Source organism: Rhinopithecus bieti, unplaced genomic scaffold (genome assembly GCF_001698545.2).
Source record: "Rhinopithecus bieti isolate Rb0 unplaced genomic scaffold, ASM169854v2 scaffold_50922, whole genome shotgun sequence".
NCBI classification, from domain to species: domain Eukaryota; kingdom Metazoa; phylum Chordata; class Mammalia; order Primates; family Cercopithecidae; genus Rhinopithecus; species Rhinopithecus bieti.
The window spans coordinates 723,880-740,101 of NW_016820247.1; the positions used below are offsets into that span (position 1 = coordinate 723,880).

General features: G+C 39.2%; 1 protein-coding gene across 1 annotated transcript in view; it reads left to right on the forward strand.

The window, feature by feature from the left end:
* Positions 1–16,222, forward strand: part of SPMIP2 (sperm microtubule inner protein 2) — a 131,989-nt gene that overhangs the window by 62,768 nt on the left and 52,999 nt on the right. The window contains exon 3 of the mRNA XM_017859714.1: positions 6,302–6,360. Within this exon, the coding sequence (XP_017715203.1) occupies positions 6,302–6,360 (59 nt within the window). The remainder of the gene's footprint in view (positions 1–6,301; positions 6,361–16,222) is intronic.

The following is a 16,222-nucleotide window of genomic DNA, read 5'->3' on the forward strand; positions in this document are numbered from 1 at the left end:
TGGAGTATGTGTCTAAATGTAAATATCACCTTTAAAAAAATTAAGCTTCTTAAAGTTAGTAATTAAGCATATGTCATAGATTTTTCAACAAATGCTATTTGATGATAGTGACATACAAAGCTAAGAAAAGATGCTATAACTTAGAATAGGTGCTAGTAAAAGTGTGGTATGACTCCATAGCTAGGCTGTTAAGTATATTGTCAAAGAATTCTGAAACTTGTGTGTGAGCCAATATCCCAAGCACAGGTGGATCAAATACCAGGACATCTGTTTTCTAAATCTGGCATTAATCCTGTCTTTTTAAGATCACTGGAGGAAATTCTTAAATCATTGTAAATTTATGACTGTAGTTTTCCCTATTATTCATATACAACACTCCCAGGGTATCTCAGCTATGTTGACAAAAATGCATAGCATGCATAGCAAATGATACCAGAAACCTGGAGATTTCTTTTCCCAGGATTAAATCTGGGAAACCAAGGAACTTTAATTGGGGAAGTTTAGGAATAGTTCATTAAATATAGGGGGCCCCCCACTACATGGTCTCAGCTCTGTGTTTAGGCACAAAGAAATGACACTGAAAATATATGCTATAGGAATCCACTATGACCACCCACTTGGGAAGAATTCATAGGAAAGTTTCTTTGTGGAAGTTTAGTGCGATTATTGTCAGTAATTGTACTACACAGTCCTAGCAATGTTCCAATGGCTTTAAGCAATTTGAGATCTGAGATCTGTTGTATGTGTCTTTGTATTGACAACATCAATCCCAGCCCCCACCCACCATCTTCTAGTGCTTATCATGGGGTAAATGATTATCGGTAAATGATGAGAAATGGAGACTGGAATCTATTCTATTCTCATGCAGTGTCTTTGTTGAGAGACCAAGTTGCAGATAAAGAGTAATGAATTTTAAGTGTGTATTAGGTTGGCAATTAGTCCACTTCCAGCTTATTCAATAAAATCATTCAAAACTATGTACCTTTTTTTTAAAAATGGAAACTTAAGGAAACTGGGCACAGTCTCCTTCATATCAAATCTCATGTTCACAATGCTTGTTTTACAACCCATAGTTGTAGAGCTAATTGGACAATTAACTTGGGAGCAAACTTTCTGACCTTAGAATTAACAACAGTGGCAAACACATTAGAAAACTCCAAGGCTGAGTACAGTTGCAAAATAGGCCCTTGATGGTATTTCAGAAACTCTGCACTGAGCACACACAGTGACTTGGAAGCACTTGTATAGCTTTCTGTTGCTTGAATAGTCCACTCAGATTTCAGACCCTGTTAGGAATCATCAACCAGCTCTGGGTAAAGGGCTGATATCAGAATGGCTGGTCATTCATTACAAATCATAACAATTCCCAAGAAAATTAATTCCAGTCTTATATAAATGATGAATTGATGGGTGCTGACGAGTTGATGGGTGCAGCACACCAACATGGCATAAGTATACATATGTAACAAACCTGCACGTTATGCACATGTACCCTAGAACTTAAAGTATAATAATAAAAAAAAAAATTTACCTTTGTTGTTGTTGTTTTATTTTGTTTTTTGTTTCCACCAACAGCATTGAAAAATATGCCTTTTCTCTGAGAATTAGTGAGGCAATTAGCATTCATATTGCTTCTCAGGGCAAATCTATGTTTGTGGCCTGATAGGGTTTGGCTTTGTGTCCCCATCCAAATCTCATTTAGAATTGTAATTCCCCATAATCCCCATCAGTCGAGGAAAGGACCTGGTGGGAGAAAACTGGATTGTGGGGGTGGTTTCTCCCATGATGTTCTCCTGATGGTGAGTTCTCACAAGATCTGATGGTTTGATGAGGGGCTTCCCTCTTCCCTCTCTCTTGCCTGCCACCATGTAAGACATGCCTGCTTCCTTTTCCACCATGATTGTAAGTTTACTGAGGCCTCCCCAGCCAGGTGGAACTGGGGGTCAATTAAACCTCTTTCCTTTACAAATTACTCAGTCTCAGGGAATATTTTCATAGCAGTGTGAAAACGGACTAATACATGACCGTAATGAAAATCGAATGTGGCTTTCAAGCTAAAATAGCCAGTTGAAGAATTTTTTATATTCTCCCTTTTCTACCCTTGCATGCTAGTCCAAATGCCGGTTTTTATAATGCCTCAGTTTTCCCATCTATGAAATGGGAATATATTGGTTTTCTGTTGCATAATAAATTACCACAAATTTAGCAGCTTAAATCAATACTCATTTATTGGCTCACAGTTCTGTAGGTCAGAAATCCAGGGATGGCATGACTGGGCTCTCCACTCAGATCTCCCAAAGATGAAGGTGTTAACTATAGCTGTGAAGTCATCTGAGGCTGGAGCTCTCTTCCAAGTTCATATGGTTATGGAAGATTTCAGTTCCTCGTGGTTGTAGAGCTGAAGTTGTACTTCTGTTTCTTTGCTGATTGTCAGCCAGGGGCCATTCTCAACATTCAGAGGTCACCCAGGCACCTCGCTCCATGACCCCTCCACATCTTTTTTTTTTTGAGATGGAGTCTTGCTCTGTTGCCCAGGCTGGAGTGCAGTAGCGCAATCTCGGCTCACTGCAAGCTCCACCTCCTGGGTTCAGGCCATTCCCCTGCCCCAGCCTCCCAAGTAGCTGGGACTACAGGTGCCTGCCACCATGCCCGGCTAATTTTTTGTATTTTCAGTAGACCTGGGGTTTCACCATGTCAGCCAGGATGGTCTCAATCTCATGACCTCGTGATCTGCCCACCTCGGCCTCCCAAAGTACTGGGATTACAGGCGTGAGCCACTGCACCCAGCTGACCCCTCCACATCTTTAAAGCCAGCTGCGGAGAGTCTCCCTCCTGTCAAATCCCTCTCATGCTTCAAATCCCCTTTGCCAAGAGGAGGCTAGGTCTTTTTAAGAGCTCTCCTGATTAGCTTAGGCCCACTGAGAATAATCTCCCTTTTTCCAAGTCAGCTGATTTGGGACTTTAATTACATCTGCACAATCCTTCACAGTAGCGCCTAGATTTGTATTCAGTTGAATACCTGAGAGAACGTGTGTATACCAGGGGGTGAGAATCTTGGGTGCTTTTTTAGAATTCTGCCTACTGGCTGGGAACAGTAACTCATACCTGTAATCCCAGCACTTTGGGAGGCTAAGGCAGATGGATAGCTTGAGCTCAGGAATTTGAAACCAGCCTGGGCAACATGGCAAGACCCTCTCACTACTAGCTGGGCATGGTGGTGTGCACCTGTGGTCGCAGTTACTGAGGAGGCTGAGATGGGAGGATTGCTTGAACTTAGGAGGCAGAGGTTGCAATGAGCCGAGGTTGTGCCACTGCACTCTAGCCTGGGTGACAGAGTGAGACCCTGTCTCCAAAAATAAATAAATAAAAAATCTACCTATCCACAGGATAACACTAATACCTTAGAGTACTATTAAATGGATTGAGACATGTGTAAAGCACTTAACATGCTCAACAAATTGGATCTAGTATTAATGTCTCTATATAGTATATTTTCCTGCCTGCATGGATTTTTAAATTATAGTGTTATAAGCACACTAGAAACGTGAGAGACTATGTTGCTCATTATTTGGATACTCCCCAGAAAGCAGAGATAACTGGGGTCACAGTGAACAAACTCACAGAACCCAATGTTTAGTCTGTCGCTGAAAGGTGATGAATTAATTCAGATTATTTAAAAACTACAGTTAAGAGAGACTAGGATATCATTAATGTTGGTACTCAAGGCCATCTATAATGTGGCATAAAATGAAGTATGTATGGGTCTCTGCATTGAACATTTTTTTTCCTTTAACAAGAGAAATGCATCACAGAATCCATGCCTTAACCACCAACATTTTTCAGAAAGAATTGTTTTGTTTCTACTCATGCTCTGAATGTAAAATGAATATTTCAAATGCTCCATTCATGCAAAGGTCTTTATGTCCCCTTTCTCCCTGTAATAGTTCCAATCTAGAATAGGCAACATTATGCAATTTGGTGACCCTGCTGCAACAATGGAAATGTTTCTCACAGACTGTGGGAAGAAAGACACCTAAGAGGTTAACAGTAATATTTTGCAAATTGAGGCAAATGAAGGAAAAAAACGCATTAGCATAAGAAAAGATAGCCGTAGGGAATTTTCCACTCAAATGTTTGGTACTAAGAGCTCTATGTTACCAAGGAGGAGGCTACAGAAGAAAACCCTTAGTGTCTATGCATTCTCAAACTACATTGCCATTGTATTCGTTCTACGGGTGAGAAAGACCTCATAGTTATAGAGATGGAAAATTGTTCTTTCTAGTAAGAAAAGTAAAAATTGGATATACTAAGAAAAGCATCTTGGATGATGGCAACAAAGCAAGAGGATTCCTCAGGAACAGTCCCCAAAAGACTTCCTAAATGTATCAGGACTAGACTAGAGTTTAGAGATTAAAAGTGAAAGTCTTAAGCAATGATTTAAATTTTTAACTAGAATGTGCCCCAAATGTCTACAATTAATTTAACTCAAATTTAACAGATTTTACTCATTTTAGAAATTGCATAACTCACAGTATGTGAATGTAGTTAGCAGGTATTTCCCTTTTGTTAATACATAGACTTATTTGAAGATTGTTCTGTAGGAAATATCCAAATTGGAGTTGTAATTATTTTGTTAAAACATTTAAAATAAGTGTAAAAGGTTCTCATTGATTTAAGATAGAAAATATACTAATTGTTACCCATTTCTATGAAGATATTGAATTGGTTTTGAAACTAATCTTTACTCTTAGGAATGATTTGCCAGTAAAAAAATGATTTATCTGAGTCTGAATTTTATTAGGTTCAACACTACAGCAAGCATAGATGTCCAAATAAATCATGATGTATTTCATTAATAAATTAAGATAGAGAAGGACCAGCTTATTTTAGATAACAAATTGTTTATAGGGACTGATATCTGTAGGAGGAATGGAAAAAAGATGTGTTATTTTGTTTCTGAGAAAGGTCTTCCCCAATTAAGAAGATGCAATTTTGGGTTATTAAAGATAAGAATAGCATAAAACTAAAGACCATCCAAGTCCTGCAAAATTTGTCCAGAAGCTGATAATAAAATTACTTATAAGTCAATGGATAAGGTCAATTTTCAGGGAATCCTGTTAGGAATCAATTGAAAAAAAAAGCTGTCCCATGATCTTTCCATTATATGCAGATTGTTTTCAAAGTTTCTGTGGAATAGTGACCTTGTTTATCTTGTGCCTTCCTTTGTTTATTCAACTGATGTGTGAATATTGAAGAGATTAAGGTTTCAGGTCTTTATCCCTGAGAAGATGACACAAATAAATGAATTTGCCTTCTCAAGCACAAAAAACTCTGTGGTAGTCAATAAGGAAAGTCATTCTAAACTGAAACTTGAGGGAAAAGGAAGAGGAGAGAAGAGAATTTAAAAGTACCAAGTAACGTCATTCCTTTAATGCTGACATTTTATAATAGGATTTTGCCACTTTTGAGATGTTATGAATATTGCATCCCATACTAATGTAAGTAAAAAATGCACCCACAACTGAAGTGAAATACTTTTTGATAATTCATGTCATGGTTTCTTAATCCTAGTATAGAAACATGAGAAATGATTATAGACCAAGATGCTTTTCAATATAAATTTGACACTTTTACTCCCCATGCTTATTTACAAGATGTGCCATCCATCTGACAGTTCCTGGAGAAGAGGAGTCAGTATATAGCAGTCATTCATTCAGTAATAACAGATCATTTCCATGCACATGGGAGGGGGTGGGAATTACTTTTTAATCTAAGAACCCCTCTAAGCCACCAAATACATTATCAATACTCTGAATTATCCCTTCTGAAAGGAGTTTTCAAATCTACACTTTACCACAGTCTGTCTATAATCTAGCTCTTTCCTACATTGTTGTGACCACATTTTTTTGATTCTGTAAGGAGAAAGCAAAGTGAAAAGAGGTAACCTGTTTGAGTCTAATGACAACAGTAGTTTAGAATGTTCACTTATTTAGAGATAGAATCATAAAGATGGAAAGCAGCTTAGTGATTACGCATCATACACTTCTTGCTACCCAACACCCTTCCTTTCAAAAATGGAAAGTAAAGCACACAGGGTCTTGTTTATTTTACTTCTTGTACTTTTTTCCTCTCTGTTCGGGAATCAAAAGACTGTCTTCTTCTCTGATCTTCTTTTAACTGAATTTAGCATTTCCTATTTCATTTCCCAACCTGACTTCCTTTTTGACTAGAAATATGGATACTTAGACCTGTCACCTATTTACTTTGGAATTATAGTACATTAATTTTCTTCCTTTTACAGTATGAAGAACTAAGTCAAGCTTCTCTTGATTCAATAACCCACAGATATCAAAACCCTTGGTAAGCAAATAGGAGTATATTTTTTATTAATTAGTGTGTTTCCTTCCTAAACTGGTAACAGGATTCATTTTTTAAAAACTTGTAAGTATATTACCACTTTCTTTTATTTCATAAAGGTTTTTTGTAAATTTGTGAATTTTATTTCTAATAAAATAGTAAATCTTAACTATCTGCTAAATTTTAATTAAGGGGAGGAAAGGAAAAAAGCAAGCAGAGTTAGAGTGAAAACTGTTAGAATATAGTAAAGAAAAGAGAAGCAAGTCAGAAGCTATTAAGAATGGCAACTGGATTGGTAGATTAGCTTTAACTTTATAAATATCTCTGTGGAAGAAACAATATTAATTTTTTTTCAGATAAAAAACTCATTTCATGCTGTTGGCCTGGAAACCATCATAATGGGTAATCTTGGTTAATAACCATTATCTTACTAAAGTCACATAATGGCTTCAATTCACATTATCTTATGGCAGCTTCTGACCCAAATGAAACATGGGTAGCTCACGGCATGTTAAATTACAGGAAACAAGCAAAAGCTGACTTGTCATGTAGGTATAACATACGATTCAGATTCCTAAGAGGGAAAAGATCAATCAGCATTGCTCTCACAAGACTGCAGATTGAATATTGTCTTTGTTATAGATTTTTGAAAGTGAGGATTTCTGGGGCTTATTTTACTTCACTTTTAATTGTTGAAGGATTTAGCTATTAGCATATGCAAAATCACTGGATTTTATTAGCCCTGAGGTGGCTAAACAATACCAACATAAACTGCATCAAATAGAGAAAAGACTTCAAACCCCATGTCAAAAGCCTATTAGTTATTTCAGAACAAAAAATACCTTAGTGGGCAATTCGTATAACTTATTAAGCAGGTACCATATTTAAAGCCACAAAGACACAGGTATACTTTAAAGCATGAATAACACATATTCTCATTAAAATATTCTACTTCATTTGTTTAGATAGCATTGTAGACATCCACTGCAATTACCTTATCAAATATTTCCAAGCAAAGAAAAACATTAAAGACCAATGAAACTTCAAGCATTGGTGATAAAAGCATGAAAATGTGCTGCATTTATTTAAACATTAAAAACTTGTTGGAGGGTATCTGAGAAACACTGAAGCTCTGAGCATGTTCTTTGAATGAAAGAATGTTGGCTATATTCATTTCTAGGGCATATGATATGGGTTGAACTGAGTCATGAGGATGTAGGATAGTTATGAAAGAGACCTTGTATTTAGGAGATTGCAGATTCAACTAGGAAATTGGGCGTATATGTGAAGAAAAATAACAAAATTACTTTGCAAATACTGGGAGCCAAATTAATAATGAAGATAATAACTAGAAAATTATAGCCAGAATTTTTTTTTAATTAACTGTATTGACAACGCCCTGAACTCATCTATAACTCCTGACTTGGGTCCTATTTAACTAGTCAGACGCCAATAACCTGAATACTGCTTCCTTTGAGAGACTGTAAGCACCTACCCTGTTTCAAAGCCCTTGCTAGCAGGATACTTTTGAATAGGGCCCTGACTCAGACAGGCTCGGGTGTGCCCTACCCCTTTGCATTCTCTAAGGTGGCCCGAGAGCCATCTTTTTCCTGGGCAAAGGTTAGTGCTGAGTCTCCCAACCAGTTTTCATGTTTTGTTCTTTTCAGTCAACAGCATTCACTCAATATGTTCAGCATCTTCTGGGTTCAAAGCACTGTTAGATTCTGTGGCCATCATGGTGAACCAGCCAGCCTCAATATATGCCCTTCTTGGAACTTGTATTCTAGGGAAGGAGGCAGACATTGAAGCAACAACATGGCTTTTTAAAAATAATGTATTGTCTGGACACAGTGGCTCATGCCTGTAATCCTAGCACTTAGGCCCAGCGAGGCAGGAGGATCGATTGAGGACAGGAGTTTGAGTCTAGACTTTGCAACATGACGAAATCCCATCTCTACAAATAATAAAAAAAAAACTAACTGGACATGGTAGCTGTGCCTGTCTCAACTATGCAGGAGCCTGAAGTGGGAGGATGGCTTGAGCCCAGGAGTTTAAGACCAGCCTGGGCAACATAGAATCCCCATCTCTACAAGAAAAATTAAAAAAATTAGCCAGGAGTGGTGGTGCGCACATGTGGTCCCAGCTACTGAGGAGGCTGAGGTGGGAGGTACACTTGAGCCCGGGAGGTCGAGGCTGCAGTGAGCCTTGATCATGCCAGTACACTCCAGCCTTGGCAACAGAGCCCCTTGTCCAAAAATATAAAATAAATAACAAACCATACTGTTTCTCAAACTTAAAAGCAAATGTTTTAAATTACCAATATAATCCATGCTTATGGCAACAAATCAAACAATATAGAGGTATATTGAGAAAAAGTTAATATCTGACCCGAATCCATCCAGTTTCCGATAAAATAGTTCATTATAAAAGAATATTTATAGGATGTAAAGAGAAGGTTTACCCAGGGCAAACCTATAGGTCAATTCCTATAGAAGGCTATAGCAGCCGGTGAAGAATTTTGAGAGGAAGAGTTTAATGCAAAGAAACAGAGAAATCAAGGAAAACACGGCAGACAAATGTTTAGAGGTGATCAGTGGCCTCAGAAAAAGCAGTATAGGAAAAGTAGGATGCTTTGAGTCGATGTAACTGGTGCTGAGGAATGTTTGTCTATTGACATAATGCAGGCAAAAGTCCAGTCTGTTTATGACATGAGAAATTCAGTTAGAGCACAATGACAGGATTTCCTCTGTTCGAAGGCATATTTTTTACATTTTAATATTCTTGAAGTCAGGATGAGTTTTATAATAGTTGTTTGTAAATGCAGTGGTCAAATGTAGTGCCTTTTTTTGGCCTCCCATGTAAAACTGTGTTACATTAATGGCTGCACGCAGTGGCTCATGCCAGGCATTGGTGGCTCACACCTGTAATCCCAGCATTTTGGGAGGCCAAGGCAGGCAGATCACCTGAGGTCAGGAGTTTGAGACTAGCCTGGCCAAAGTAGTGAAATCCCTTCTCTACTAAAAACACACAAAAATTAGCCAGGCATGTTTGTGCGTGACTGCGATCCCAGGTACTCGGGAGACTGAGGCAGGAGAATCACTTGAACCCAGGAGGTGGAGGTTGCAGTGAGCTGAGATCATGGAACTGCACTCCAGCCTGGGTGACAGAGTAAGACTCTGTCTCAAAAAACAAAAAAAAGGTGTGTTATACAATTAATTGTATCTTAAAGACTGATAAAGATGTAGGTTAGCAAATATGAAATGATGACTTGCTATGTGCTAAGTGCTCAGAATTTAAAAATTTGTTCACAGAGTCCTTAGGTTGCTCACAGAATTTTCAAGGCAGATAGATGTGACAGACAATTTCAGCACAAGGTTCACCGATGGAGAGACAGTGCAGTTATTGGGTGTAGGTTAACTCGTTTTTGTTGTGTGCGTGTGTGTGTGTTTTAAATCTTTATTCTGATTTTCTTTAAATTAAAGGAAATGTACTCTTGTTTTAAATATCCCAAGTTTCTCTAGATATGTGACCCGATGATTTATTTGTTTTCATACGATCTCTTCTATTTGCAATTGGGAATTTCCCTATATATACCTACAGTATTTCTAATTTCAACAAGCAGAATAAAAAGCATAGGGAGGAAATAGAGGAATGTTTATAGTCCAATTAAGAGATGTCATAAGAGAATGTATTGGTAAATGACAAATTGGCAGGACTTTTGTTTTTTCTCTAAGAGGTGAGTGGATTCTGCAGGAGCTACTCACCATTACTGAAGAACCCACCCTATCTTCTAGGCCTTTAATAAATAATACGAAGGCTAACTTCAGAAATGCCTCTGTTTTTCTTTTCTAATGAGAGCAAACTTTCTTGTGTGATAATCTTTTTTTCTAGATGTTTCTGAGTCATTCAGCTTGAGAAAAACTATTTTCAGAGATAGGACTTCTTTAGCTCTTTGGAATACAACTTCTTATTTTGGTAGTTGTAATTATTGTGTTATTACACAGCTGGCCACGAGATTGGTCTCAGAGTCAGTGGGTTTCTCTAAGGCTACATTGATTTAAGGCAAACAAGTTTGGAAAGGGACAGTGTTCTTGTAGTTCCTTTGTATTAGTCTGTTTTCACACTGCTGATAAAGACATACTTGAGCCTGGGAAGAAGAGGCTTAATTGGACTTACAGTTCCACATGACTGGGGGAGGCCTCAGAATCATAGTGGGAGGAGAAGATACTTCTTACATGGTACCAGCAAGAGAAAATGAAGATGAAAAGTGGAAACCCCAATAAAACCGTCAGATCTTGTGAGACTTATTCACTACCATGAGAACAGTATGGGGAAACTGCCCCTGTGATTCAAATGATCTCCCACCAGGCCCCACCCACAACACATGGGGATTATGGGAGTACACTTCAAGATGAGATTTGGGTGGGGACATGGAGCCAAATCATATCATTCTGCCCCTGGCCCCTCCAAATATCATATCCTCACATTTCAAAACCAATCATGCCTTCCTAATAGTCCCCCAAAGTCTTAACTCATTTCAGCATTAACCCAAAAGTCCATAGTCCAAAGTTTCATCTGAGACAAGGCAAGTCCCTTCTGCCTATGAGCCTGTAAAATCTAAAGCAAGCTAGTTACTTCCTCGATACAGCGTGGGTACAGGTATTGGGTAAATACAGCTGTTCAAATGGGAGAAATGGGTCAAAACAAAGAGGTTACAGGGCCCATGCAAGTCCAAAATCCAGTGGAGCAGTCAAATTATAAAGCTCCAAAATGATCTCCTTTGACTCCAGGTCTTACATCCAGGTCACACTGATGTAAGAGGTGGGTTCCCATGGTCTTGGGTAGCTCCACCCCTGTGGCTTTGCAGGGTATGGTCTCCCTCCCAGCTGCTTTCACAGGTTGGCATTGAGTGTGGCTTTTCCAGGCAAGTGGTGCAAGCTGTCAGTGGATTTACCATTCTGGGGTCTGGAGGACAATGGCCCCCTCCTCACAGCTCCACTAGGCAGTGCCCCAGTAGGGACTCTGTAGGGGCTCTGGCCCCACATTTCCCTTTCACACTGTCCTAACAGAGTTTTTCCATGAGGCATCCCAGCCCTGCAGAAAACTGCCTGAGCATCCAGGAGTTTCCATGCATCTTCTGAAACCTAGGCGGAGGTACACATTCTTGACTTATGTGTACTCACAGGCTCAACACCACGTGGAAGCTGCCAAGGCTTAGGGCTTGCACCTTCTGAAGCCACGGCCCAAATTCTGTGTTGGCCCCTTTCAGCCATGGCTGGAGCAGCTGGGACACAAGGTATCAAGTCCCTAGGCTGCACACAGCACGGGGACCCTTGACCCAGCTCATGAAACCACTTTCTCCTAAGTCTAGGGGCCTGTGATGGGAGGGGCTGTCAAGAAGACCTCTGATATGCCCTAGAGATATTTTCCCCATTGTTTTGGGGATTAACATTCTGTTCCTTGTTACTTATGCAAATTTCTACTGCCAGCTTGAATTTCTTATCAGAAAATGGATTCTTCTTTTCTATCACATTGTCAGGCTGCAAATTTTCTGAACTTTTATGCTCAGTTTCCCTTATAAAACTGAATACCTTTAGCAGCACCCAAGTCACATCTTGAATGCTTTGCTGCTTAGAAATTTCTTCCACCAGATACCCTAAATCATCTCTCTCAAGTTCAAAGATCCACAAATCTCTAGGGCAGGAGCAAAACGTCACTAGTCTCTTTGCTGAAACCTAACAGAAATCATCTTTGCTCCAGTTCACAACAAGTTCCTCGTCTCCATCAGAGACCATCTCAGCCTGGACCTTATTGTCCATACTGCTATCAGGCTTCTGATCAAAGCCATTCAAGTCTCTAGGAAGTTCCAAACTTTCTCACATTTTCCTGTCATCTTCTAAGGCCTCTAAACTGTTCCAACCTCTGCCTGTTTCCCAGTTCCAAAGTTGCTTCCACATTTTTGGGTATTTTTTCAGCAACACCTCAATCCTGGTACCAATTTACTGTATTAGTCCATTTTCATGCTACTATAAAGACATACTTGAGACTGGGAAGAAAAGGAGGCTTAATTGGACTTACAGTTCCACATGGCTGGGGAGGTGGCCTTACATGGTGGTGGCAAGACAGAATGAGGAAGATGCAGAAGTGGAAACCCCTGATAAAACCATATCTTGTGAGACTTATTGACTACCACAAGAACAGTATGGGGGAAACCACCTCCATGATTCAAATAATCTCCCACTGGGTCCCTCCCACAACATGTGGGAATTATGGGAGTACAATTCAAGATGAGATTTGGATGAGGACACAGCCAAACCATATCATCTTTCTCACGTTTTCATAAAAATTTCATAAAAATCTCACATGATTTCATAAAATTTTTTTCAAGTCATGTTCTTTTCAAATAAAAGCAAGGAGTACTGATTTATTGGTAAGTTTTACTTCCTTTCACAGTGTGTTAATTTTCCTTACCTCAGAGACAGTGGATCAGCAAATATGAAATATCTAAATACAAATCCTTAAAGTTAAAATATCAAACCAGCAATCCCAACTTACCCAAAAAGTAGAAATGGTGTGTTTGTCTGCTGTACAAAGTAAATAGATTCTGGATTTCCCTGCCATTTTACAGGTCAGAAAGAGGAATTTAGACAAAGTGCTTTTGGAAAGTCTAGTCTAAGCTTTTCCCCCTTTTTCTTCACCCCACATCTGTAGTGAGAATCTATGGAAAACTACTCAAGGTTCTGAAATCACTGAGCAATCTGAACTTTCATCCATCCCTGACATATTTCAGCTAGTCACCTAGTTAGGGAAAGCATTTCACTGCAATAGGAACTCATACATGGGAACTTGGCTCCTCAGACACCGTTTCCCACTAATCTGACATTCTCCGCAGGTTTAGCTCCTCAAACATTTCCTATTCTTTTCTGTATGCATATTTTTTTGTGTGTGTGCGTGTCCTCTTTGTTCTACTTGGAATAACTTTTAAAGTTTCTCATAAAGCACTCTCCCGCATCTATTTCTTTGACTTATTCGTGAAATGGGGGAATTTAACATTCATTCTTCATTCGATAATTAAATTTGTGTACTGCTTAATGAGGAGCTGCATATACAAAGGTGGTCCTATAAGGTTATAATACTATATTGTTTACCTTTTCTATGTTTGGATATGTTTAGATACACAAATACTTACCACTGTGTTACAATTGTCTACAGTATTCAGCACAGTAACTTACTGTACAGGTGTGTAGCTTAGGAGCAATAGGTTATACCAAATAGCCTAGGTGTGTCGTGGGCTATGCCATCCAGGTTTGTGTAAGTACATTCTATGATGTGCACACAGTGACGAAATCACCTACCGGCACATTTCTCAGGACATGTCCCGTTAAGTGATGCATGACTGCATTTAGTACTCACATACTAGGTGGTAAGCAGTACAGCAAAGCATTTATGAAACAAAGATAAATAAAAGTCTGGCACCTACCATCAAGAAGCTTATAACAGGGGAAATAAAAATAGGAGCTAAAACTGGCAGTTTAACGTGATAGGATATGGTGGAATGGGAAGCAGCGTGCTGTGGCTGCTCACAGTAGGAAACATCTTCAGCTCGCTGGAAGCCCCAAAACATAAGCTTGAACACGTTTTCTCCTTTGTGAGCCCTTTAACATTCCCACAGACCCTCCGTTCAGTCTCCATTTTGCTTGTTTTTGAGATGGAGTCTGTCTCTGTCACCCAGGCTGGAGTGCAATGGAGGCTCACTGCAAGCTCTGCCTCCCGGGTTCAAGCGATTCTCCTGCCTCAGCCTCCCCAGTAGCTGGGATTACAGGCGCCCACCACCATGCCCGGCTAATTTTTTGTGTTTTTAGTAGATGTGGGATTTCACCACGTTGGCCAGGCTAGTCTCGAACTCCTGACCTCAGGTTATCCACCTGCCTTGGTCTCCCAAAATGCTGGGATTACAGGTGTGAACCACTGCGCCTGGCCTCAGTCTCCATTTTGAAGACAGACTGACTCAACTCCATTGCCGATTGGTCTCCCCGCGAGATTGTGCAGCAGGCAGTGTTTTCCTTTCCCTTTCCCTTGCATTGAACACGGTGCTTGGCATAAATGGGCACTTGATATAATTTGCTGAATTGTGTATTATAAAAGACAAGTCCTGGTCTATATTGTATGCCTAACAGCTCAAATGACTGTGGTTTAGGCTTGAGAAGCTGAATGAGTTCAAGTGATGAGGACTTCCTTAGAGGAAATTTAAGCCAGGCATAGAAGGAACATTTTTGGGAAACCTCTAGCTGTCTCCATGAGTGAGTTTTTCAACGTGTGCAAATCAAAGACTTGAGATGATTAAATCAATGGAATCACAGTCAAACACCATTCTAGAAAGAAATGATGACATGCCTCTGATCTAATGTCACAAAGATGCCTCTTCACCAGCTGGGGGTGCCTGATAAATTTGCCACTTACTTGCTGATTTATGGATTTGTCTTAAGGAACACTGCAAGTTCCTGTGGACTGTCATTATTGGTGGATGGGGTTGGGGGTCAAGAGGCTACAAATCCCAAGGTAAGGACAGCCAAAGCGGTTGTCAGCCATGAAGACCAGAGAGACATGGATTTTAAAGGACCAGAATTAACTACAACCTCCCCCAGCTTTTCATGTGCTTGAAAGTCACAGAAACACAGCTCTTTTCAATATTGCCTCTCCTAGTTTTTTGTTTTTTGGGTTTTTTTGCTTTGTAATAGAAGCAAGATCATCTATAACTGATCCGCGTTCTTGTGGTCTGTCTGCTCATCATCTTAGACTTCATTAGTTAGCACCCACATTCAACAGGCATGCAGCATGACTGAGTTGAAACAGCACTGAATTGAGAATCAAGAAAATTGGGTTCACTAGGAATTTATCCTTCCCAAGTAAATAATAAAGGAGATGTACAAAGGTTTTGCCGGAAGGAAGCCTAACAATATGTGAGCAGGAATAAAAAGTCAGAAATCACTTAATATCCCGCAAATAGGGAATTCTAATCAGTCATGAAGCAGTATCTATATGCTAATTAAGTACAATGACTTTGAAGACAGACTTCCTGAATTCAAGTCCGAGCTTCACCACCTCTTAGCTATGATACCTTGGACAAGTTATTTAAACTATGCCTCAGTTTTCCAATCTGTAAAATGCAGAATCTACTCCACTGGACTGTTGTATAGACAGTGTTGTTAAATATACGGACTTAGAACAGCATTTGGTACATACAAAGGGCTTAATAAATAGTGTGACCATATAATTTATCACCTAAGACAGGACACTTTTGAAAGTGAAAGAGGAAGCTAATCAATGAGTCACCAGGACAACAGGATAAACTGAAACTATCCTGAACAAAGCAGGCCACTCTATTAATAAATACTATGTATTAAACAAATATAGTACACTGAAATAATGAAGCAAATATATCTATTAAAATTCATATTAGCTAAAAATCATCAGGATAAAGATTCAGTATGGTCTAGAAATTGTATACTATATAGGTGAGTTAATCCTTCAAAAGTAGAACAAAAAGTCTAAGAGATAGAAGAGAAATAAGAGATCAGTTAAAATGTATAATATCTAATAAAGGATTCAGAAAAAGAGAAAACAGAAGGAAATAACACAAGAAAATTTATCAGAAGAGAATAATAAATTTCCAGATTGAAAGTTTCCATTAATGGTGGGGCACGGTGGCTCTTGCCTATAATTCTAGAACTTTGGGAAGCCATGCAGTTGAATTACTTGAGCCCAGGAGTTCAACACCAGCCTGGGAAACATGGTGAGATCCATCTCTACAAAAAGTACAAAAATTAGCTGGGCATGGTGGCACATAACTGTAGTCCCAGCTACT